Raw genomic sequence first — 26,347 nt, forward strand, 5'->3', positions numbered from 1 at the left:
ACTAAGCATACAAGCTGAAAGAGCCATCACTGGGAAGGGGCTGGAATGGGGTTGAGTTCATTACGAATCACCTTCTAGAGGAGGTGAGTCTTGAAAGAGGTGCTTGGATCTGCTGGTCCTTCTGCGTGAGCCTGTGATTCCCATGTGAGACCGAGACGCTTTGCTGTGGGACTGCGAGGGACAGGACCTCAACAGTCATAGAACTCCCTGTGTGGGCTCCAGATATGTTATCGACAAGGAGGGTCTCCAACCATCCTGGGCCGAGGGCCTCTTGTTCTGCAGTCCTCTCTTCCCACCTCCGTCCAAACTGTCCTCACACGCAGCTGTGAGACTGAGTCCCTACCAAACACACCTCCTTCCCCAATCTCCTGTGATCTTTCCTTTCCCAGTCCCTTTTGTTTTCCTTTTTTTTCTCTTTCCCTTTTCCACTGGCAGTGGGCCACCCCTGCTGCAGATCGCAGAGCCCCAGGTCTGCACTGCGTGTGAGAGGCCTGGCCCCCCTCATGCTGCTCCTGTTTCCCGGCAGGTGATTGAACTGTGCCGCCCTCTGGACTCCCGGCTCGAACACGTGGACTTTGAGTCTCTCTTTTCCTGTCTCAGCGTCCGACACCTGCTCTGTGTTTTTGCCTCCCTGCTTCTGGAAAGGAGGGTCATCTTCATCGCAGACAAACTCAGGTACCACCCGTGGCTACTCCTGCTAAGGTGTTTGAGCGGCGGGCGTCTCACACCGTCTGGAATCTGTGGGGTAGGGACTGCCTGGGATTGCAGAGGCAGCTCCTCGGAAGAAGGGGTGTGAGTCAGTGGACAGCTAAGGCTGGAGGTTTGTGAGGCACACCAGTTGTGTAAAGTGAGGTGAGCCCGCACTTCTGTGCACTACTTTTCTGGTACTTGGTCTACTTTTCACTCATTCTGCTTTGTGCTGGGCACCCTTCCATGTGCTAAGGAAAGAGGCATTAAAGACACAGAGCTGTCCTCAAAGAGGCCTCAGTCCAAGGCGGGGAATGGAGAGGTGAACAGACCACCCAGCAGCATGTAAAGGCTGACTAGAGGCAGAGCATTCTGGAGACCAAGGAGGGTGCTCATTCCCAGTGGAGGCGAGTTCCCTGTGTCTTAAGATGAAGAGCAAGTAGAAAGCACATAGCGGGCAAAAGGAGCTGTCTGTACAAAGGCAGGGAGACGAGAGGCCAAGAGCATCGCCTTCAGGAACTTGCAAAGCAGCTCAGTGTGGCTGAGCAGAGAGGAAAGCCCAGAAGAAAGCCAGGAACTGGCAGAGATGGGCAAGGCCCGGTTCTTGGAGGGCTGCAGGACTGTGGTGGAAAGCAGAGACACAGCCTAAGGCATCCCTTCCTCTCAGTACTAACGTAAATCACACACACAAACTCATTGCCCAGTAGGAGGCACCCACATCCTCGTGGTCACATTCAGTGATTTGCAAAGCCCAGGCCACAAATCAAAGAAGATCCTGAAGGAGATGCAGGTAGGGATTTGGGTTAATTCTGAACTTTAAAAAAGAAAAAAAAAAAATTCCTGGCATTTTCATCATTTCAAAATACCGAATCAGAGCCTTCCTCGCTTTGGACCTGAGGACATAGTTGCACAAGTGGTGGCTGCAATTCCAGGAAGGGCTGAGATATGGGGCCCAGCTAGAGGTGGGCCAACCGCAGGAGAGGCAGGGAGGCCAGCTGAGAGTCCATCTGGAAAGAAGAAATGCCAAAACACAAAACTTGGAGAACTGTGGTTTGGAGAGGAAATATGACTCTCAACTCTAGAAACAAAAGGGAGGAAGACGAAAAGGGAAAGAAGCATGGAAAGGACAAGGTGTATGAATGTGGGGTCCCTCAGGAGGCGTGGTGGGAAATGGAATCCAGCCCTCTCTCTGCCGCAGCCCATCTGGTCACCTTGATGATGCTACCCTTTGGACGGCAGCCACTTGGCTACTCCCAGGCTGCTCCCACCCTGCCTTTGAGCTAGCTATTCACTTTTAATGTCATAGTTATTGTACTCCCTGTGTACTTTTGTCAGCTCAGGAAGCAGGCCCTGCCTATAGCCTGCAGCTGGTGCTGGGCGCCAGGCAGCTCTCCAAGCTCCCTGGGCACTGGGGAATTCGGACCAGAGAGTTCTCTGGGTTAGGGCCCTGGAAGCTAAGGCTGAGAAATAACCCTTCCGTGACCAGGATGGGATTTCACCGGCACTCGAGTAACTGTCTGTATTCTGTGGAAGCCCTACCATCCCCTACTCCCCCACGTCTTTAGTTGTAGAATTCTCAGGCTTTCCTTTGGGGAAGGGGAAAATGATGGATCTCAGAAAGACCTAGGCAAGGAGTAGAAGGCTTACCAGGAGTGGAGATGGGACAAACAGTCCCTTGAGACGCTTGCTTCTGGTTTAAAGATGTTAGGCTCGGGAAGGGTCCAGCCTGAGAAAATGTCTGAGAAGGTGGGCGTGCCTCTAGAGGAGTAGCCACCAGGGCCTGTGGCCCCCGCCCTAATCCAGGCTTTCTTCAGGGGGAAGGAGAACAGAAAGTATCACCTGTCTTTCTCATGAAGGTACAATGAAAGAGAAGCTGGGAACAGAAAGGGAGGGGAGCCTCATCAAAGACCAGTGCATCCCTGCAGGGCAACAGAGGGCATGTGTCAGAGGCTCAGGGCACCAAGACACCGGGAAGTACTTAGGACAGAGATGTCTGGGAAGGGACTTGGCCACGTCTACCTTGTCCCTGGACAGATTTCTGGGTTGACAGGTTGAACTCTGGGCATCCCCTCACACAGAGCTGCTGTAATGAGAGACAATGGACGGTGAAGGGACCCCATCCCTGAGAATGGAGCCTGCCCTACCCTGGGTCTTGGTCGGTCCTCCCAGCCCCCTCCCCTCCTGCTCTGGCAGGAGACAAGTCACCGCGGTGTTCTGATTAGAGGGACTTGGTTGTTTCTCTCGTCACCCCACCTGCCATGGTGCCTGGCACTCTGCCCTGAGAGATTTAGTCTCTTCAAGCAGCAGACACCCACGAGAGCGTGAAATGCCAGCTGTAGCTGCTGCGCGCCGTTCTCGCCATAGGGCCCTTACTGCCCACTGGCTGTTTTCTTTTGCAGCAGCTGCCAGACGTGGGGCACTGAGGAGACAGGGTTTTTGTAGGGGAGGAGGCGGGGGCAGGGACATGGATAATTCTGGCGCCACCTTTGGGTCCGGAGCCGGGCCATGGTGCACTAATTAGTGTGTGCCTGTGCATGCATGTGCGTATAAAATACCTGAGTTACATGTTTAGACCCTTTACAACATTCAGGCTTGCACGTCCATCTCTCATCACACAAGAGGGGTCTTCCCGGATCGGGAGGAGGCCTGAACATCCTCAGCTGTTGGCCCTGGGTCTCTTCATTTAGGAAACAAGGGCTTGCCTGGGACCGGCCCCTCGGAGCGCTGACTTGCTGGGGCTTCAGTGTCATCTCATGGTCCGCAGAAGCAGCCCATGATTGTCCTGTTACAAATGGCTCAAAGTGTTCTCTCTCTTGCCCAATAAATTATCTTTCCACCCAACACTAGTTCCATGTGGACCTGAAGAGGTGGGGAAATAAAGAAAGAAAGGCCCTGAGAGCTCTGAGGCAGGAAGAGAAGGAAACACAGCGTGAGCGAACCTGATGAGAATAACAACAGCGCAACCGTGAGAGAATAACAACAGCGCAACCGTGAGAACAGGGAGCGCTGGAAGCTGCCCTGGGCCCGGCTCCTTCCTCTAAGCATTGGGCCTGTATTCTCTCAGGCTCTTGACAACTCAGTCAGTTAGGTTCTATTAGGAGGAAGCTAAAAAGCACACAGAGGTTAAGTCACTTTGCTCAAGGGAGGGAGGGGTCAGTGGGAGGGCCGGGATTCAGACAAGGTCAGCTGGCTCCAGGGCAAAGGAGGAAGCGGAGCAGGCCTCCGTGGTGGTGGTGGTGGGGGGGGAGGTAGTGTCTGTGAGACTGTCCGTCTACAGTCTTTTTAAAAACATGCCATTAGGACCCCCTTGGTGCTTGGCAATCAGGCTAGAATTGTCTCCTGAAGATGCTAAGACATCTGTGCTTTTCTCCCCAGGGCCCACCCTTCCTTACAGCCTTCAGCCTTCCAGCCGGGACCCCAGTGAGGCAGGTGGACTGGGTGACCTCCATAGTCTCTCCCAGCTATGATATTCTCTGACTTTGTGGACCAGGGTGCCCCAGGCCTCCTGGCACTGTGCTCCTTGGTGTCTGCCCTCCCAGCAATCTTACTCCAGGACTTACTAAGGTCCCCCCACCCCAATTCCTGACCCAGGACTCATCCACCTCAGGCATCCTGTGATTTCCAAAGTGCCCCAGGGGGGACTTCCCTGGTGGTCCAGTGGTTAAGACTCCGCGCTCCCAAGGCAGGGGGCCCGTGTTTGATCCGTAGTCAGGGCACTAGATCCCACATGCATGCTGCAACTTAGAGCTCACATTGCTGCAACTAAAGATCCGACCTGCCGCAACTAAGGCCCTGCGCAGCCAAATAAATAAATAAATATTTTTAAAAACCAAAAAACAAGGGGCTTCTCTGGTGGCGCAGTGGTTAAGAATCCGCCTGCCAGTGCAGAGGGCACGGGTTCGATCCCTGGTCCGGGAAGATCGCACATGCCGCAGAGCAGCTAAGCCCGTGCACCACAGCTACTGAAGCTGCGCTCTAGAGCCCGTGAGCCACAACTACTGAGCCTGAGCTCCACAACTACTGAAGCCTGTGCGCCGAGAGCCTGTGCTCCGCCACAAGAGAAGCCACCGCAATGAGAAGCCCGTGCACCACAATGAAGAGTAGCCCCTGCTCTCCGCAACTAGAGAAAGCCTGCGTGCAGCAATGAAGACCCAATGCAGCCAAAAATTAATAAATAAAATAAATTTTTTTTTAAAAGTGCCCCAGGGGACAACCACCTCATCTGCCCAGCTGTGAAGTGGGGGAGTAGACTGTGTAATTCCTGTGGGACCCCTCTAGCTCAAATGCTCTGGGATTCTATGAAGGCGCTACTGAGGGAAAGTCAGCCCTATAACCAGACATCTGCCCCTCCCCACCCTCACGGAGGCCCACTTCTCTCCCCGGGGATCTGGTTCAGTATTAACCATCCAGATAGCGTTTCCCTTAGAGGGATTCTGATTGTGGGCACTTCAGGGCGGTGAGACGCTGAGGTAACTCACTGTGAGTGCTCCGCTAATGGCCCTCCTCACCGTATGTGGGTTAAAGATAAATACACACCATGCTGTGGATCTGCTCTCATGGGATTCCCAGGCCTCTGCTCTAGCCTGTGTTCAGCAGCTGGGGGCACCCTCTGCACCTCCTCTTGCAGCTTTAACTGCCCTCTTCTGAGGGGGCCTCAGCACGGCCTTCTCTTTTTGGGCCTCTCTGACCCGCAGATGTGCCCCCTCCCCTAACAGGGAGCGCGCACAGAAGTCTGCCTCACCTGGGAGGCAGAGACCTAGCTAATGATTGAAGCACAGAAACGCCACCAAAAAGCATGGTGGGTGTGACGTCACTGAGGGAGAAAGCCAGAACCCTCCTTCTCTCCTCCGCTCCGCCTAAGGGTACTCCTCTGGGAGGCCTCAGCCTCAGTCTAGTTCTGATTCACGGGAAAATAGCTAGAGGGGATTGAAGTGTTTTTCAGCCAGGCCATGACAAACAAGTAGCTGGCCGCAAGCTGTCGGACCTGGGAAAGTCTATGAAGAAAGCCTTCAGCCTAAGTTCCGCGGGTACTTTCATCCTCATCAGCTGGCACCGCTCTCTACAGGCTGCACATGCACTGAGTTCCAGCCCTGCTTAGCGAGAAGCGGGCCTCTCCCGATTGCCATCCGTAGCCCCAGTCTTCTTAAGACCACAGAGCAGGGCATGAGAACAGGGCATGCTCTAAACTCAGGGAGTGGCCCCGTGACTTCGCGGGGCGGACGTTAGCCTGCTTGAGGCCTGTAGTCACTGCCACCAGCACCCTCCGCATCGCACGACTCATCTGCTCAGCACCGCAGCTGCGGCTGCCCACTGCAAGAGGGAAGAGCTGGGAGCCGTGGCAAACACCGTGTGAGTTACAGAAGGGTTTTAAGTTGAGCCAAAAATCTATCGAATTTAGAATAACATTTCTGCTCCGTTTCATCTCTAGGGTGGACGCTGAGTGTTTCTTAAGGCTCTGTCAAGCCAAAGTTTAGCAGATGAAAAAGAAAGAATGTTGTTGTGATGGCTTGTTCTGTTGTCATAACAACCCAAATAAATATTTCCCTATACCCCTTTCTTCATTTCTCTGATGATAAACATTTTGTTTTTTAGTTTATTAATTTCAGTTCCCAAAGTTTTGGCCAAATATACAACTAGGCTGAATAATAAAGTCAGAGCTGCACATAAACAATTTGTACAAAAGTTGTAGACAGGTTGAAGTTTTTATTTATTTATTTATTTATTTTCTGGCTGCATTGGGTCTTCATTGTGGTGCGCGGGCTTCTCATTGCGGTGCCTTCTCTTTGTTGCGGAGCACAGGTTCTAGACATGCGGGCTTCAATAGTTGCAACACACAGGCTCAGTAGTTGTGGTTCATGGGCTCTAGAGCACAGGCTCAGTAGTTGTGGCGCACGGGCTTAGTTGCTCCGCAGCATGTGGGAACTTCCCGGACCAGGGCTCGAACCCATGTCCCCTGCATTGGCAGGCGGATTCTCAACCACTGCGCCACCAGAGAAGTCCCAGGATGAAGTTTTTAATATTCAAGAAATTTACTTCTTATCTTTTTGTAGTGCATTAAGACCAGAAGCCAAATGACAGACTTCTAGCTAATGATAGGTAGGATTCGGTGGTCGAATCTTGACAAATTTAGAGTTTGAACCTTGGCCTTGACATGGGATAACTAAGCAAATAAGTCCATGTGTAGCTGTGTGCCTTCATCTTGTTGTGTGTTCCTTTTGGTTCATTTTTAATCAGTTTCTGTAAGCTTAAATGGGGTCCCCTATCTTGTCTGGAATCAGTTGCACCAGCAATGTTTGCCATCTCAGAAAAAGGTTGGGTTTGTGGCCTGCCCCCTCCAGGCAGGTGAGCTTGCCAAGGCCTACCCAAAAGTGTGAGTAGCTGCCATCTTGGTGGTCTGGCACCCAGAATACTACTTCAGAGGTCCTCAGAGTGGCTGGCAGGGAGATACCTACATTTAATTCAGCAGAGTGCTATGAAAAATGCAATTTTAATAGCACAATGCCGTCAGACTGACTATATATTAACTACCTATTTTTGCCTACAAACACCAAGAAGATAGCATTTGAAGCAACATTTAGACAGTAGCATAGCCACAAATTGTCTTCTACTCCAAATCCATCACTGACAGAATCTCGGGCTGGAAGCGTACTCCAGTTCTTCCCTCGGATTCAGATCCCTCCCAGGCTATGCTGGCTTTGTGTGTAGTCTTTTGGGGCCTTACTGCAGTAGTTTAAAAACTCTCCAACACTTGTATCCATTAGTTGCTCAGAGTGAGGTGTCGCCATTGCTCTTCTGTCCTGTCTCTGCTAATGAGCTATACAATTACCCTCCGATGACACGCCTTGGTTCTTTTCAATATCGCTGTTTCCAGCTCCTGGCTCCTATTTCCACTTCCTGGCTTTCTCTCTCTCTTTCTTTTCTTCCTTCCTTCCTTCCTTCCTTCCTTCCTTCCTTCCTTCCTTCCTTCCTTCCTTTCTTTCCTTTCTCTTTCTTTCTTTCCTTCCTTCCTTCCTTTCTTTCTTTTTTCTTTCCTTTCTCTTTCTTTTCTTCCTTCCTTCCTTCCTTCCTTCCTTTCATTTTTTGCCTGTGTTAGGTCTTCATTGCTGCACGCGGACTTTCTCTAGTTGCGGTGAGCGGGGGCTACTCTTCATTGCGGTGCACGAGTTTCTCATTGCGGTGGCTTCTCTTGTTGTGGAGCACAGGCTCTAGGCGTGCGGGCTTCAGTAGTGGTGGCACATGGGCTCAGTAGTTGTGGCTTGCGGGGTCTAGAGCAAAGGCTCAGTAGTTGTGGTGCACGGGCTTAGTTGCTCTGCGGCATATGGGATCCTCCCAGACCAGGGCTCGAACCTGTGTCCCCTGCATTGGTAGGTGGATTCCTAACCACTGCACCACCAGGGAAGCCCTCTCTCTCTCTTGTAGTTCATAGTTTGTAGATGTTAAAGCTGGAACGTCCACTTTCCTCATGTCAAAGATGAGGAATCTAAAGCCTGGAGAAGGGCTTTACCTGAGATCACACAGAGAGCAGCAGACCCAGTTTTCTTGAGGCCCAGGCTGTGTTCTTTTTAACTCAGTGACACATTACTCCAGGGTTTGAAAGTATAGTAATGGAAATACGGCAGCCACCTCCTACTAGGTCTCACCAGGCCCCAGACTAGATCCGAGTTACCTTTCACTCACGTTCCTGGGATTGATGCACAGTAGGAGAGACGCTTTGCTTGGAATATGCTAAAGGATGCTGATGGGCTCATCCTTCAAATTCCTGGGGTCTGTCCAACTCTGGAAACTCATCATTTACTTTTCTGGTAGCATCTTAGAGAAAGCTCTGTGCTTGATTCTTACTGGTTGCTAGGTGAATTGGGAGGCTGCTCAGCACAGTAACCCCAAGTAGGGCACAAGGGCTTTGTAGCAACCAGAACCATAGTGTCTTCTCCAGGAGAAGTTAAGCAGTCACAAGTGTATCCTGATGTCTCTGGACTGATGCTTCAATCCTCAGGAAACACCACAGAATGGCAAAGCATTCTGAGACCTGACCCTTCTCCCCTGTGCCCATCTTTTAACCTTGTGGCCCAGGCAACCTCCCACTGGGGCATCTCCTCCCCCACCTCGCTTTTGTAGGAATTGATCACAGCTGCGGGCCCTGGTGTTCCTCCACCCCCACTGTAATGCAAGCCAGCTTCCAGGGCTCTCTTCCTAGGACTTCCTTCAAAAACACTGCCTGTCCTCCAACCAGCAGATGCTCAGTAAGGCTACACATTAAGGGGCAAGCGAACTTGAAGAGTCATCCTTAGCATCCCCAGAACCACAGACTGTTCTCTGCATGTTCCTAAGAAACCACCAATCCCAGCAGGACCCACCCCCATGGAAGGCTCCTCTAGCCTTCACGAGTTGGGGAATAAAATTTCGACAGGCTACACTCAGAATAACCCCTTCTTTTCTCTTCCACCATTTATTTTGGGGGAAGAGCTGCCACTAGCTGTATTATATACAGAATCTGACCTTTCCTTATAGTGTTTCAAGAGGCAGAACTTTTGTTTAGAATATTGGTGGAGCTGGAAAGCAAGAGGGATGTGACGCTGCCAGCACTGCCCACCTGCCATGTGGCTCCTGACACGCTGGGTTCCACAGGTGCCAGCTAACGAGGTGGCAGTGGGAACCAGGTGTGGAACATTGGGACCCAGCTGCAACAGCGAATCAGACTATTCAAAAAACAAACAAACAAAAACCACTTGTTAGGAGAAATCACAAACAGTGGCAGCACCTAGCTACATGGCCAACAGGTGATGCAGTGAGTTGTCATCAAACTGAGTACAGTTATCCTTTAGCTCCCTGCGTTCCAGTGAAATGAATGAATTTCTTCTTTCTTTTGTGACATTTATTCACCGGCCCGATGTATCTAGCTCTGGCGTTGCTCATCATTATCTTCTCAACTTGTTCCAACACCTTCCCAGTCCAGCTGGTTCACACTCACTGCACCTAAGCCAGGCACACCCTGTCCCCCAACCCCGGCCCTGCAGGGCTTCAGCCAGGAGACACAAAGCGCTGCAGCAGCACAGAGAAAGGAGAACCCATTAGACTTTCTCCTTCTAGGGATGAGGCCAAAAGAAAACAGAAGGGCGGGAGGCCTTTTCTTTGAGTTGGGAAAAAACAGTTGTATTTTTCTATTGCAGCGACTGAGAAAAACCCAAAGGCTTCTGGCCGGGCCTCTTCGTACCTCCATTCCTCAGTGTGTATCTCTTTACCATCCCAAGTCTGCAGAACTCCTCTGTCCCCACTCTCCCCCCATCCTGAATGCAGAGGTTACTTTAACCTCTTTTATTTTATTTATTTATTTATTTATTATTATTTTAATTTTATTTATTTGTTTATTGGCTGCGTTGGGTCTTCGTTGCTGTGCATGGGCTTTCTCTAGTTGTGGCAAGCGGGGGCTACTCCTCGTTGTGATGCATGGGCTTCTCATTGCAGTGGCTTCTCCTATTGTGGAGCATGGGCTGTAGAGCGCAGGCTCAGTAGTTGTGGTGCATGGGCTTAGTTGCTCCGTGGCATGTGGGATCTTCCCGAACCAGGGCTGGAACTCGTGTCCCCTGCGTTGGCAGGCAGATTCTTAACCACTGCGCTGCCAGGGAAGTCCCTACTTTAACATCTTTTAGCCTCGGGCTTGTTAGTATAAAATTCAAAAGACGATGCACTCCATCTCTAAAATCACTTCCAGGACTAAAATTCTGTGATTCTATAACTTCCCTGGAGTCAAAAATGCTTAAATCACATCTCTGAAATGTAAACTGACTCTTTTTTGTAATATTTATTTATATATTTACGTATTTATTTTTGGCTGCATCGAGTCTTAGTTGCGGCATGCAAGATCTTTCGTTGCAGCTCATGGACTTCTCTCTAGTTAGGTGCAGGCTCTCTAGTTGTGGTGTGGGCTCCGTAGTTGCGGCACATGGGCTTAGTTGCCCCACAGCATGTGGGATCTTAGTTCCCCGACAGGGATCGAACCCACGTCCCCTGCATTGGAAGGCAGATTCTCAACCACTGGACCACCAGGGAAGTCCCCTGTAAACGGACTGTTAAACATGAGTGCTAAATTTTTATTCTCCTTTAGTGAATTGACTAAAGTGAGAGTTTCAAAGACTTGCTGAAGAGACCGTGGATGACAGCGTCTGTGGCCTGGACCATCGCATGATCCACTCTTTCTCCAAGTAATATTTAGGAACTTAACAACAAATGTGCTATAAAAAGACGTGGATTTCATGCACAAGGCTTCCTTCAGGGAATTCCTTCTTAGGGTCTCTTTTAAGGGACTCCCTCTAGTCACTTGGAAATGAAAACCAACATCCTAGTAAAACACGTAAATGTCAAAATTCCAACTCAACCATCACTGTCTACCTGTCTCCACCCCCCGCCCCCACCAGTTCTCTCGTCCAAATCATTGGCTTCCAAGCCTTTTTACTGCAGTCCCCAATAAGAAATACATTTTAGGGACTTCCCTGGTGGTCCAGTGGTAGAGAATCTGCCTTCCAATGCAGGGGACGCGGGTTCGATCCCTGGGCGGGGAACTAGGATCCCACATGCCACGGGGCAACTAAGCCCGTGTGCCACAACTACTAAGCCTGCGCATCTCAGCTAGAGAGCCCACGTGCCGCAAACTACAGAGCCCATGCACTCTGGAGCTCACACGCCACAACTAGAGAGAAGCACACGTGCCGCAACAAAGATCCCACGTGCCACAACTAAGACCCAATGCAGCCAAAAAAATAAATAATTTTTTAAAAAGAAATACATTTTACATTCAGACCCAATATACCACCCACATAATACACACAGATAGTCATTTACAACTGGAAAAAATGCAACATATTCTCTTATTTTCTATTCTATTCTTTCTGTGGTAGTTTTGGGTTTTTTGTTTGTTTGTTTTGTTTGTTTGTTTTGCGGTTCGCGGGCCTCTCACTGCTGCGGCCTCTCCTGTCGCGGAGCACAGGCTCCAGACGCGCAGGCCCAGCAGCCATGGCCCACGGGCCCAGCCGCTCCGCGGCATGTGGGATCCTCCCGGACCGGGGCACGAACCCGCGTCCCCTGCATCGGCAGGCGGACTCCCAACCACTGCACCACCAGGAAAGCCCGGTAGTTGTTTTTAATGCTAATAACAACCCACTGAAATTATTTCAAGACCCCCAATGGGCTGTAAATATAGTCTGCAAAAACCTGTTCTAGACACAACTATCCTTGTTTATAGTTTAATGTCCTTCTAGTTTTCTAAGTCATGACCTCACACCCATGGTACTTGAGCAGATCAAATTTGTAGACTGGCCACACACAAATACAGATTAGTCCTAAAAATCAAAAAGATTTAGAATAAAGTGAATTCAACACATTCAGTGATCTATATAGATCAAGGAAATTAAACATAAATGGTAAGCAATTCACTAAAAGTATCAATGTTCTTGATATCTAGGAGAAAGTGATGCCTTAAGAAAAAAAGCTGCTGTGCTTTTCAAGAAGATCCTTTGAAAGGCAGGAGTCACTTCACCCCAAGCTGCTGGCTGAATTATTGATGTTGCTCTCCTTGGTATAAGTCTGAACTTTAGTCTGTCTCACCCTTACTCAGCTAATAAAGAAGGTATTATAGTGATAAAAACAAAAGTGTTGGGGTAGCATCTTTCTCATTTTGGGGGTGATCATTTGAAAGAAAACACAAGACCAAATGTCAGTGAAATATGTGGATGCTATGCTACTAAGAGGCATTTCATGACTCCAGTGAGTATTAGGAGATTGACTATTTGCTAAGATTGAGAACAGGAAGGTTAGGAGACATGCTGATAAATGGACAAGATTCAACATTACCCTTATTAGGTTAGGGGCCCCAAAGTCGGAGCAGGATAGAAAAGAGGGCTAGTGTATATTTTAAGGATGTCTCAGGGGGTACTAGATTCAGAGGAACTCACTAGATTCAGAGGAATTTAAATGATTTGGGGGGGATTGCTTTCTTTTATATATATATAAATTTATTCATTTATTTTTGGCTGTGTTGGGTCTTTGTTGCTGCACACGGGCTTCCTCTAGTTGTGGTGAGCGGGGGCTATTCTTCGTTGCAGTGGGCGGGCTCCTCATTGCGGTGACTTCTCTTGTTGTGTAGCACAGGCTCTAGGCGCGAGGGCTTCAGTAGTTGTGGCATGCGGGCTCAGTAGTTGTGGCGAGCGGGCTCTAGAGCACAGGCTCGGTAGCTGTGGTGCACGGGCTTAGTTGCTCCGCAGCATGTGGGATCTTCCCAGACCAGGGCTCAAACCCATGTCCCCTGCAGTGGCAGGCAGATTCTTAACCAATGTGCCACCAGGGAAGCCCTGCTTTTTTTATTGCAGTAAAATATACATAACCATAAAATTTACCATTTAAATCATTTTTAAGTGTACGATTCAGTGGCATTAAGTACATTCACGGTGTTTGCAACCATCACTACTATCCCTTTCCAGAGCTTTTTCATCATCTCAGCTATGACTCTGTACCCTTTAAGCAACAATGCAACACTCTCCCTTCCGCCAGCCCCTGCTAACCTCTATTCTACTCTGTCTCTATGGATTTGCCTATCCTAAGTCCCTCATATAAGTGGAATCAAACAATATTTGTCTCTTTCTGCCTGGCTTAATTCATTTTTTTTTTAATATTTATTTTATTTATTTTTTAGGCTGTGTCGGTCTTAGCTGCGGCTAAGACGCAGGACCTTCTTTGAGGCATTGCAGGCTCTTCATTGTGGGGCGTGGGCTTCGCTCTAGTTGTGGCGCTTCGGCTCTCTAGTTTGTGGCACACAGGCTCTCTAGTTGAGGCGTGGGAGCTCCGTAGTTGTGGCGTGTGGTCTTAGTTGCCCCGCGGCATGTGGATGTTAGTTCCCCCACCAGGGACCAAACCCACATCCCCTGCATTGTAAGGCGGATTCTTTACCACTGGACCACCAGGGAAGTCCCTAGCCAATATCTTTTAATCCACCTCTTTTTTCCTTAAGTAAACCAGAGCTAAGTGATTTTTTTAAACGGCCTCAGGAAAGTTTTATGACAATGAGATTATAGGTGCCTGACATCATGGGAACCTAGTAAAGGAGCATTCATCTATCCAGAACTCAGCTTCCCTGCAACTTTACGTAAACAGAGCACAGCTGAGAACCAGGGCAAATGTTCAAAAGATGTCCTAACAAATGAAATGCTGGTTACAGGGCCCTGAAGATGACTTGGTATACTCACAGACGAATCCACTGGGCCCTCACTTTTGTTTTATTCTTACCTTAGACATTTCTAACAAGCTTCTGAAGTTTCCAATCCCATAGCATTTTAGAAACAGCATATTAGAATGAGAGGAGAGGGGAGCTGCTGTGAGCAGGCTCAGTAGCGATAAGAAACGGCTGCAAGGAAGAAGAGAAAGTCTGCTCTCACTCATCTCGGAAGGCCGCCAGTCATCACTGCGCTGCGGCTCCGCTCCACAGAACTGATATCAAAGTGATAATCCCAAATAATCCACCCTTCATTCAACAAACTGAGTTTGAATCCAGGCACTGAGCAAAGCGCTGTGGATCACGCACGATTCATAAGGCCCAGCGTTTGCCAATAAAAGGCTACATTATGGGACTTCCCTGGTGGTCCAGTGGGTAACACTCCATGCTCCCCATGCAGGGGGCCTGGGATCGATCCCTGGTCAGGGAACTAGATCCCACATGCATGCTGCAACTAAAGATCCCATGTGCCACAACTAAGACCCAGCACAGCCTAAATAAATAAATAAATATATATTTTTTTAAAAGGCTGCATTATGATCATTCTGCTTTAAGAGAGACTATTTCTCTGAATGTTGTTATTTTTCTGTGTTTTGGATTCTGAGCAAGAAGCAACTGTATGTGAGTTTCGCTTTTACACAAACCGAGCCATTTGGAGCGGACGGCTGCACATGAATACTGAAGGACTTACCCTGTTTTCCCTTGGTCACACCTAGGCTTTCATGCTTGGCGGAGAGACTGTGTGTTTGCATACAAAGCATCTTCAATAAGAGAAGGAGTACCCATGAGAAAAGAGGCTTTTGTTGTTTGGGGGTGTTTTGGGACGGAGAAGGAATGAATGGGAGCTGGAGTGTGAACAGCTCTCTCTGGCTTCCCCGTGGAGGCTGCCCACCTCCCCTAAACCGGCCCTTTCTCCCCTCTCTCCCCACTGCAGCACCCTGTCCACGTGCTGCCACGCGATGGTGGCGGTCATCTACCCCTTCACCTGGCAGCACACCTACATCCCTGTGCTGCCACCTGCCATGATCGACATCGTGTGCTCGCCAACCCCCTTCCTCATTGGGCTGCTCACCAGCTCGCTGCCGCTGCTCAGGGAGCTGCCGCTGGAAGAGGTGAGCTCAGGGAGGTCCCCTGTGCCCTGCCTGTGGGGCGGGGCAGAGGGGAGGTGCTGGCTGTGGCTCTGCCAGCAGGCAGGGTCGGGGAGCAGGGGGACCCCACAGCTTTGTCTGGGAGTTCGCCGCCCCAAGTCGGCTTCAGTAGACCCTCAGTGACTGCAGACTCGGTTTCCCCTCTAAATGAACCTACTGCCATGTATACCCATTGAGAAGGGCAGCAATCAACAAGTTACCCAGATTTTAATACACCTAATCCGTAAATAGCCATCCACCCTATCCTTCCCTTCTCCACCCAGCAGCACCGGGGGAAGACAGCACACAAAGAGCGAACAATAACTGGAAACTATCTTTGGGCTAATAACGAAGTCTTGACAAAGACTGTGCTCCTACAAGGAGGTCCTTTTCCATATCAGTTAAAAAGACCACAACCAAAATGTTTTTAATGATCGCGTTCTGGATTTTCAGGTTAGCATCCAAGTGAGGAAAGCCCTTGGCATTTCTGTGGATGTTTAGTCCCAGCCCCTTCCTCTAAATAGTCTGTCCCCGTGTACTGAGAACTCCAGCAGTCAGAGCAGAACCGTGGGGACTGAATGACGCTGCGCAGTCTTGAACCCCCAGGGAACCCCTGGGCCTGAAATCCTCCCCGTGTCCCCAGATGCAGCTCCTCTAATTGCCCAGAGAGTCCTAAAGTCCCGTTAAATATTAACCATCAGACTCAGGTCTTTGAGTGTGGGTTTGTGAACTGCAAAGAGTTTGCCTGGGTACCCTCAATCCCGCAAATGGCTCAGTTCTACCCCAGGAGAAGGTGTGAGAAGGAAGGAGAGCGCTCCCTTAACTCCTGGGCCATGTGTCAGAGCCCATGATTCCCGCTGCTGGTGCAATCATGGTGGCCATCCAGGCCCCCTGCTCATCCTCCATCAGAGCCAGTGGCCCACGCTGAGGCCTGGGGCTCGGCCACTTGCATGATCCTATGAGTGAGCGCCTCCTTAAGTTTCGTGCCCTAGGCCCTTCACTTGCTTCACCCTAGTTGTGGCTCTGGGTCTCAGCCTCACTCTGAGGAGGGAGGAGGGAGGCGCTTTAGCCTGAAAGCCTTGACTCATGGAAGCCCAGCACCTGTAGCTTGACTTACTCTCCCGTTGGGTCCAGTCCTCTGGGTCTCTCCCCTCCTACCCTATTAAAACAAATGACAGGGCTAAGTGTGTCACTGGGAGGTAGGAGGAGGGAGGCCTGGTGGGTGGGGGTGTGACAGAACCGAGTGGAATGGGAACGATGGGGGGCTGTGGCCTCTAGCGCCTCCTCAGTGACCCACACGCTAAAAAACAGTCTGAGTGGCTTTGCCTCAGCCAGTCCGAGAACAGGGCAGGGAGTCCAGCTTGTGGCCCAGACACGTCCCAGCCTGCAGTTACAGTGTTGAAAGTGTGTGTGTTTCTGGAAAGCCCTTTGCCCCACCTCCCTTCTTCATCGTTTGTGGCTACAGTGGCAATGTCAGGAAACCACAAATGGCCCCCTCCACCCCCAGCCCTGCTGCCACTCTGGGTGCCAAGAAGGAAGAAGGCTAAGAGTCCATCTCTGTATCCCGGAAGCCCTGGTAACAATAATAGTCCCTTTTCCTTATCTCATAGGTCCTTGTGGTCGATCTTGTCAACAATCGGTTCCTCAGACAGGTGAGTAAGAAGTGCAGCTTCAACCCACTGCTTGCTCTGTTTTCAGCTCTTTGTTGTTTGGAGCTCAGCTTTCCAGCTACGGAAAGGCTCCCTTGTGTGCCTGAAATTGCACAACAGGTCAAGGGGCTTGGGCAGTCCCTGGCCAGGGCTTGACTGAGGATAGGACAGAAGACGGGGCCAAAGAGGAGGGCTTTGGACAAAGGATCGATTCCCACGTGTTCTGTCACAAAACGGTTTACTGACAATTAGAATCTTTGTATAGGTTATAACTATGGACACTTGTCTTTTTTCAACATGCTTTTCAATAATATTTGATAACAAATTTCATGATATGATATGAAGTGGAAAAATCAGAATGCAAAATTGTATACACTATTTTGCTGACCTTGTTTTTTTAAAAAAAAGAATAGAAACAAGAAAGAAAAAAAAAAATATATATATATATATAAAACTCTAAAAAAGATTGAAAGGAAAACTCACCAAAACATTAATTCTGGTCGTCTTGGGATGGGAGACTGAAAAGGAGACAGATTATGAGTGATTTTTAATTGTTTTGATACTTTCATATATTTTCTATAATGATTATAAACTACTTTCATTATCAGAGAAAGTAATACACAGTTAGTTTCTTGTTATCACTTGCCAGAAAGGCCTGACTCCTATCAGGTCTTGCAAAGAATCATTACATAAAGGCTTTCTGGGCATTCTGAAGGACTGCTTTTACACTTGGAATGGCCACTGAAAAGTTATATATGTTAATGCCTGTTTTTTATCATTAGTTCCATCTACTTTCACTTCCCAAAGCCCCTCTGGGTAGGCCCATCCCAAGGCCTTCCTGCTTTGAGACCCAGATCATAAAGCCAGCTTTAAAAAATACTGGTTAAAAAAAAAAAAAAAAAATACTGGTCATCTGCCCTGACCCGAGTCCCCGGATTAGAACTAGCCACCCCATGAGGTGGGAGGTAGGGGACAGTGGGAAACATTGATTGAGGAGCCACTAGGTGCCAGGCACTTTCACAAATTAATTGTGTTGCATTTAATCTCCCCCCAGCTTTATTGAGATATTATTGACACATATCATATGTAAGTTTAAAATGTACAGCATGATGATTTGATGTACATACACGCTGAGAAATTATAACCACAGTATGGTTAGTTAACCCCCCATTGCCTCACATAATTACCTTTTTTGTGTAGTGATAACATTTAAGATCTACTCTCTTAACAACTTTCAAGTATATGTTAACTATGGTCACCAAACTGTACATTAGATTCCCCAGAATTTATTCATTTTATAGCGGGAAGTTTGTACCCTTTGACCAACATTTCCCCATTTCCCTCACCCCTCAGCCCCTAGTAGCCACCATTCTACTCTCTATTTTTATGAGTTCAGTTCATATATATATATATATATATATATATATATATATATATATAACTTTTTTTTTTTTTGGCTGCACTACGGGGCTTGCAGGATCTTAGTTCCCTGACCAGGGATTGAACCCGGGACCCTGGCAGTGAGAGCACTGATTCCTGACCACTGGATGACCAGTGAATTCCCAGAGTTCAGTTTTTTTAGATTCCACATATAAGTGAGAACATACAGTATTACCTTTTGCTGTCTTATCTACTTCACTTAGTATTAGTCTATCCATGTTATCACAAAAGTCAGTATTTCTTTCTTTTTTTTTTTTTTTGCGGTACGCGGTCCTCTCACTGTCGTGGCCTCTCCCGCTGCGGAGCACAGGCTCCGGACGCGCTGGCTCAGCGGCTATGGCTCACGGGCCCAGCCGCTCCGCGGCCTGTGGGATCTTCCCGGACCGGGACATGAACCCGTGTCCCCTGCATCGGCAGGCGGACTCTCAACCACTGCGCCACCAGGGAAGCCCAGTATTTCTTTCTTTTTTATGGCTGAATAACATTCCATTGTGTGTATGTGTATCTATGTGCATATATGCACATACACACGTATATACACGTACATACACATCTATAAAAACGTCTATTCATGTCCTTTGCCCATCTTTTTTTTCTATTGAGTTGTATGAGTGCCTTATATACTTTGGATAGTAACCCCTTATCAGATATATGCTTTACAAATATATTCTCCCATTCTGTAAGCTGCCTTTTCATTTTGCTGATTGTTTGTTTTATTGTGCAGAAGCTTTTTAGTGTGATGTACTCTCACTTGTTTACTTTTGCTTTTGTTACTTGTGCTTTTGGTATCAGATCCCAAAAAATTGTTGCTGAGATCAATATCAAGGAGCTTTTCACCTATATTTTCTTCTAGTAGTTTTACAGTTTCTGTTCTTACACTTAAGTCTTTAATCCAGTTTTTTTTAATCCACATAATTTTTGTGAGTCATATAAGATGGGGTCCAATTTCATTCGTATAAGATAGGGGTCCAATTTCATTCCTTCGTATGTGGATGTCCAGTTTTCCCAACACCATTTATTTAAGAAATCAGCCTTTCCGACTTCCCTGGTGGCACAGTGGTTAAGAATCCGCCTGCCAGGGCAGGGGACATGGGTTCAATCCCTGGTCCGGGAAGATCCCACATGCCGCGGAGCAACTAAGCCCATGTACCACAACTACTGAGCCTGTGCTCTAGAACCCGTGAGCCACAGCTACTGAGCCCCCATGTCACAATTACTGAAGCCCATGCACCTAGAGCCCATGCTCTGCAACAAGAGAAGCCACCGCAATGAGAAGCCTGCACACCGCAAGGAAGAGTAGCCCCCATTCGCCGCAACTAGAGAAAGCCCACACACAGCAATGAAGACCCAGTGCAGCCAAAGATAAATAAATAAATAAATTTATTTTAAAAAAAAAAGAAAGAAACCATCCTTTCCCCATTAAATATTCAGCTCCCTTGTCAAATATTAGCTGACCATATATGTACGGGTTTATTTCTGGGCTCTCAATTTTGTTCTGTTCGTCTATATGTCTGTTTTTTTGCCAGTACCATACTATCTTGATTACGGTAGCTTTGTGATAAAGTTTGAAATCAGGAATTATGATGCCTCCAGCTTTGTTCTTCTTCCCCAAGATTGTTTTGGCTATTCAAGGTCTTTTGTGGTTCCATACAAATTTTACGATTGTTTTTTCTATTTCTGTGAAAAATGTCATTGGAATTTTCATAAGGATTGCATTGAATCTATAGATGGCTTTAAGTAGTATGGACATTTTAACAGTATTTATTCGTTCAATCCATGGGCACAGAATATCTTTCCATTAATTTATATCTTCTTCAGTTTCTTTCATCACCGTCTTATATGGTGCATTTAATCTTCATGGTGAGGTAGATACTGATTGGTAGCCCATTTTACAGGTGGGGAAACTGAGGCTCACATAGCTTGTAAAAAGTGGAATCAAGATTCAAACCTCAGACCTCTAGTTCTAAGTTGTGTTCTTTCCACTAAACCAGGAACCCTGCCAGGCCTGCCCTGCAGTGTCCAATGTGTCCTGCTGGCCAGGATGCAGCCACCATCCCCAGAAGCACCGGGGCGATGGCCCACCTGTTTTTTCTGCTTTACAGATGGATGACGAGGATTCCATTCTGCCCCGGAAGCTTCAGGTAGCCCTGGAACACATTCTGGAACAGAGGAATGACCTGGCTAGTGACCAGGATGACAGGTCCCCAGACTGCAAGCGTGGTAAATGCTCATCCACCTCCCAGACTGCACCCCCTCTTCCATCATTGGAGTCAGGGAGCAAATGGACTATGGGCATCTGTCCCACTTGGCACTGGGTTAAGCAGGAAAATAGGCAAGAGAGGTATACAGGGAGAGAGGCTGGGCGCTCATCCCCTCTATCAGGACCTCATTCTAACAATGAGCTGTGGGGAAGACTTGTCCCACCCCATTTTGGCCCTAAAATATCTGTTTAAAGGTGGGAAGAAATGAATGCTCACTGTGGGTAATCTTTTTGTGGATCATTGCAGTTTGCCATCCAGGGAGCTAGCATCCTTGTCTTAGTGCCTGGCTTGTCCCAAAGGCTCTGCCTCAGCCCTCCGCCCTCACCGGTCCTGGTCCTTCCCCATTTTGCTCAGGCCCCAAGTCCAGCCCCTTGAACGAAGTGGTATCCGAAGCCTTTGTCCGCTTCTTCGTGGAGATCGTGGGCCACTACTCGTTGTTCCTGACGGCGGGCGAGCGAGAGGAGAGGACCCTGCAGCGAGAGGCCTTCCGCAAAGCCGTCTCCTCCAAGAGCCTCCGCCGGTTCCTGGAGGTCTTCATGGAGACCCAGACGTTCCGGGGCTTCATCCAGGAGCGGGAGCGGCGCCGGCAGGATGCCAAAGGTCAGGAGGCATGTTCCCTGTGGGGGGCTGAGGCAGCCAGAGATGCCCAGACCCCGGGTGGGTGTTGAGCAGGGCGGAAGGTCGGGGGCCAGGGCACGGATGGGAACAGCATGCAGCCTTCTCTGGAGGACGTTCATTCTCGCCACCTCTGAGCTGGGGAAACTGCCCCTATGTCCTGCCGTCTCCTCAGGCGTCGCTTCCCCTCTGCTTCCCATTCCCAGAACCACACTGCAGGTTCTGGTGGCAAGTTCCCTCCTGTTCTATTCTCCCCAGCTCAACGAAAGTCTCAAGGACACCCTTCCCTTCCCCTCCCTTTTCCTCAGGCCTCCTCTGGTTCCCTCTGCCCTGCCTCCTCAGCCTCTCCTCCGGGACCTGGGGATGGGATAGAGGAGGAGAGGACGGCCCCACGCCCTCCACTGTACGTGGTGCCACTGAGCCCAGCGGGCTGGCCATGGGGGAGGCAGGACGGCAGAGACTGCCCCAACCTGTGGAGTTTGTGGGTCATCGCTCCGCGAGACCGCCCAGCCCCGCCCCAGCCCTCGCTCCGTGAGGTTCCCCTGTCTCTCCTAGTCTCCCTGTCCCTGTTGCTGGACTCCATCACGCTTCTAGTGATGGAGGAGCAGGGAGTGTGCACCAGGAGGATGAAACGGTTCCCATCTCTTTCTTACATCATTTTAAGTCCTTGTGGGAATCTAAAAACTAGAAATGTCAGTAAAGGCTATCCCAGATGGGAGCTAGACCCGAGAAGGGGAAAGATGCTCAACACTGAGGAGATGCCTCACAGTGACCAGGGTGGGGGCCAGGGAAGCAGCTGGCCCAGGCCTTGGTGTCCTCTGGGGCTGCGATTGCAGAGACTGATCTGAGGAACCAAAGCTCTGCATTCCCAGAGCTCTTTGCAAGGCAGAAAGGGAGTCTGTCACACTTGAGGCGTTCTGATGAGTGCTATCTGAAGAGACAAAAGAAAATGGATTAGCAAGTATGAGTCCCACAACTCCTGGTGAAAGGATTCCTTTTAATAGAAGACCTGCTGGGTACACAGATCACTATTTGATAGAGAGAGTGAGACATAAGGCTTAAAAGTAGCACAGAAGGAGCCCCGTCTGTGGAAGATCAGTAAGAGATGAAGACAGCGTGCCTGAGGCTCCAGTCCCGGGTGAGAACTGAAGGGCCCTCAGAGGTGGCCTGCCCGCCCTCCTGAGTCTGCAGATGGCAGCCGGGTTCCCAGGAGGCCAAAGCACTTGGCCAGGGGCCCTCTTGTGGGAGAATGCGAGGAAAAGGGAGCCCTCAGGAGCTCCCGAGCCAAGGCCGTCTGGTTCATCTTTGAAATCGCGGGCCTGGCACGGTGTACATGCTTGCAAGGCGTTTGTCCAGTAAAGATAGGATTACACATACGAGCTAGCTTTACAGCTTTCCAAAGACACTTATTGCACAGGTTGGACAATTATAAGGGCAGTACAAGCCCTTATAAATCTCATGATTCAGAGCATGTTTATAGGAGCAACTTCATCTCAGAAGCAAGGTTTCTCTTTCCTATGGCAGTAAGGAAATGGATATGTCTAGAAGCACGAAGAGAAGGAACTAAAATGGCTGGGATTTCTCTTGTCAACAGGTCTTTTTGAGGTCCGAGCCCAAGAGTACCTGGAAACACTCCCCAGTGGAGAACACAGTGGTGTCAACAAGTTCCTGAAGGGACTAGGTGAGGCCTAGGGGTCTCGGTTCCCATCAGCAGCCTCCGGACCATGGGGTCTTGGCCAGTTCCCTCCCCTAGAGCCGGGGCCTAATAATGCAGAGCTCTGAGGCCTGCACCGAGTGGGCCAAGTCAGCATTTTACCCACCTGTTCTAATCTGTCCCCAGATCGTAAGCAAAGGACGCAAATGGCCCCCTCCCTGCTTTCCTGGGCCCCTGGCTGCCTTGCTGTTCTTTCACTATTATCTCCCACACTCTTAAACCTTCTGGGGTATTGGGCTTAGAAGCATGAGGAATGGAACCAGAGAAAGATGTCTGGCAGTAAAGACCTGGACCAGCCTCCAGATGATGCCCCCAAAAGGTGGAAATGTAAGAATTTTCATAAGGACTGCAGTTAATCAGGAAAAAGGCCCTTGCTAGGAAAGGGAGCAGGAGAAGAAAGCGAAAAAGGTGAAGGAGGAAGCAGGCCCCAGTAAGGAGGAACTGCGGTGAGGAGGACCCCACGGAGGACTTGCAGGGGGCGTGCCGGTGCCTCAGCCAGGATGGCCAGCTGCCTGGGAAGGGACCGCCTGCCTCCCGCGCTGCTGGGAGTTTTCTCCTCACTTGGCTCTCAGGGATGTGTTACAGTCAGTGCTTCCTGTATCACCGTTTCAGAAGCAACATCTACAGCTCTGACATGCTTCCTTTCAAAACTCCCCAAGTCTGAGGAAGACCCCTTTTCACTGGGAGGCACGAGGAGGGCAGCCAGGCAGGGCGAAGTCCCCCAACTTCTCCTGAGCTCTGGGGTGAAGCTCTGGGGGGGGCGGGGAGGCCACACTTGTCTGCACTGCCTCTGGGGTGAAAAGAGCAGGATTTAACTCAGCCCCTTTGTCTGCCTGGTGAAATGTTCTCACTTTCTTTTTTTAGGCAATAAAATGAAGTTTCTCCACAAGAAATAGCCCTCAATCCAGCCTCCAGGGAGAACTTTTCCTGGGGCAACCGCGTGTCTTAAAAACAGTCCTGGTGGTCTTTCTGAAATGTTGGGTCCTTGGTTGTCCCAGGGGCTGGGATAAAGGCCGGGATGGTTTCCGGCCACCACTGGGCTCTCCCCAGGACCCGGGACCCCCCGAGCCACCGGAAGGTGCCGCTTCTTTAGAACAGCACTGGAAATGGGACCTGAGACCAGGCACATTCAAACGGATTGTTTTGGTTGTTGGTTTTGGGTTTTTTTAATTTTTTTTATCTTAGATATTAAAAAGAAAAAAAGAAAAGTGTTTGGGTTTTCCTTTTATTATGCCAAGGCTAAGACAACTGTCCTGCCCTGTGTCACCTCTCCCTGGTTCATCCTGCTTGGCAGTTGTGCTCTGGAGCCAAGAGGAGGAGATGGGAAGGGGCGGCCCCCAGGTGCTCCTCTGGGCAGAACTGGGGACAAGTGCGGGGTGAAGGGGGGAGCACTGTGGCGACGCCTACAGACACTACAGACACCACACCACACCACAGGTGTCGGGACGGGAGTCCTCTTGGGGAAAGGACTGGCAGGTAGTGGAGTGGAGTCAAATCTGTGCTGAAAAGGAAGAAAGAGAACAACAGTAAAAGGATTTGGGTTCCTGGGATGAGCTGCGCTCTCAGGCTGGCTGGTGATGCCACCTGGTGGCCAAGGCCACTTGCTGTCATGCCACTGATTCCTCTGGTCCCAAATGGACCTGACTTTTCTGGACGGCCTCTTTCCTCTTAGAAGCCATAGAGCCGTCCCCTGCCCAAGCAGCCCATGACTTTTAGAGGTACACACAAAAAGAGGAAATCTCCTCGTAAGATCTGTTAATAAAATATTCTTAGGGTCCTAAAGTTTATGATGCTGCCTAGAGCCCATCTTAAAACATGTGAGCCACTGCTTTGAGCCCATTCCTATTTATACTATATGAAATTTCCCCATCTCAGTGTAGGGACTATTTATACTATTTATACTATATGAAATTTCCCCATCTCAGTGTAGGGACCCAGAGCAGCGTACATGAACTAGTACATGTTCAGGATGAATGCAGGGACTTCTGTTGTTGATGTTATCAAGGCGCATCAAAACCTTGGGGACAGCTTCCTCAGACTTGTGCGGCCAGAGGGGAGGAAGCGGGGGTGCAGGAGAAGGCTGCATTCCGGGGGACGCTGTCCTGCAAGGCCTGAGGCAGGGCGGCAGGAAGAGACCAGTCGGCAGCACAGGCACGTTCTCAAAGCAGGCCTCCGGGCCACCCCCCGGCCAACCCACTGCCTGCACATCCCACTGGTGGATTCCCTCTGGGTGGCACCAGGAACCCTGCAAGAACACACGAAAGGAATGTGCTCTGACCTTGGCAATGGCCCAGGGGCCTGTGCTGCCTGGCAGAGGTTTTGTTTGTTTGTTTGTTTTTAATTTTTTGGCTGCGTTGGGTCTTCGTTGCTGCACGCGGGCTTTCTCTAGCTGCGGTGAGTGGGAGCTACTCTTTGTTGCAGTGCGCAGACTTCTCATTGCGGTGGCTTCCCTTGATGCGGAGCACGGGCTCTAGGCGCGTGGAGTTCAGTAGTTGTGGCACACGGGCTCAGTAGTTGTGGCTCACGGGCTCTAGAGCGCAGGCTCAGTAGCTGTGGTGCACAGGCTTAGTTGCTCCATGGCATGTGGGATCTTCCCAGACCAGGGATCAAACCCATGTCCCCTGCATTGGCAGGTGGATTCTTAACCACTGCACCACCAGGGAAGTCCCCTGGCAGAGGTTCTTGACCTTTAGGGAGTTGGGAGCAAGGGGGTCTTCTGAGGAAAAATAAGAACAAGAGGAAAATAAGGAGAGGTTGACCTCTCATTCTACATTAGGGGTTCTTAACTAAAGTCATGGACCCCCCAAATTGTATCCGAGATTTGGTGTGTCCATTCGTTTTTGAGAAGAGAGGATCCATAGTTTACGTCAGATTCTCAAAGGGGTCCAAGGCCCCCCAAAAGGGTAAGAATGAGACTATGCATAACAATTAACCTGGGTAGATATGTGTGGTTGGGGGTTGGGCGAAGACTGAAAGAGACTCTCTGAGTGTTTGGACTCAGGAATTAGTAACTAACAAGCTCCTCAGATTAGTTAACTCTATTAATACCAATATTCTGCCCAAAAATGATCACTTTTAATATTTTATAATCTACCTTCTTTTCTAACTTATTTCATATTATATTGTTTACACCTCCAAGTGAATAACTATACATCTTTTCAACACCTCTAATGGTCACATAATATTCTATTTTACAGATATACTAAAAGTTATTTTACCAGTCCTCTCATGCATGCAACGTATTTCCAATTTTTAATATCATAAGGAGCACTGAGAAAAGCATCTTTGTAAAAGTATCTTAGTACAGGGACTTCCCTGGCAGTCCAATGGTTAGGACTCTGTGCTTCCACCGCAGGGGGCATGGGTTCAATCCCTGGTTGTGGAACCAAGATCCTACAAGCCACGCGGCGCAGCCAAAAAAAATAGTATCTTAGTCCATTGGCCCTATTTTCATTTTCATTTTTGCTTTAAGTAAAACATACATACAGAAAAGTGCACAGATTATGAAATATACACAGCCTGACAAACTTTCACAAATGATCACATCTGTGTAACCAGCACCCATATCAAGAAGCAGAACATCATCGGACACGGTT

General features: G+C 49.3%; 1 protein-coding gene across 2 annotated transcripts in view; it reads left to right on the plus strand.

Annotated features, from left to right (window-relative positions):
- Positions 1-24,093, plus strand: part of DENND2A (DENN domain containing 2A) — a 103,662-nt gene extending 79,569 nt beyond the window's left edge. Inside the window, exons 13-19 of one of the 2 annotated variants that reach the window (XM_060305229.2) lie at positions 527-675; positions 14,880-15,057; positions 16,683-16,724; positions 20,264-20,381; positions 20,777-21,022; positions 22,632-22,718; positions 23,616-24,093. In XM_060305229.2, coding sequence (XP_060161212.1) covers positions 527-675; positions 14,880-15,057; positions 16,683-16,724; positions 20,264-20,381; positions 20,777-21,022; positions 22,632-22,718; positions 23,616-23,647 — 852 coding nt within the window. In that variant the 3' untranslated portion in view covers positions 23,648-24,093. The remainder of the gene's footprint in view (positions 1-526; positions 676-14,879; positions 15,058-16,682; positions 16,725-20,263; positions 20,382-20,776; positions 21,023-22,631; positions 22,719-23,615) is intronic. The other variant, XM_030854005.3, reaches the window with a different exon arrangement.
- The last annotated feature ends 2,254 nt before the right edge of the window (positions 24,094-26,347 follow it).

Source organism: Globicephala melas, chromosome 9 (assembly GCF_963455315.2).
Source record: "Globicephala melas chromosome 9, mGloMel1.2, whole genome shotgun sequence".
NCBI classification, from domain to species: domain Eukaryota; kingdom Metazoa; phylum Chordata; class Mammalia; order Artiodactyla; family Delphinidae; genus Globicephala; species Globicephala melas.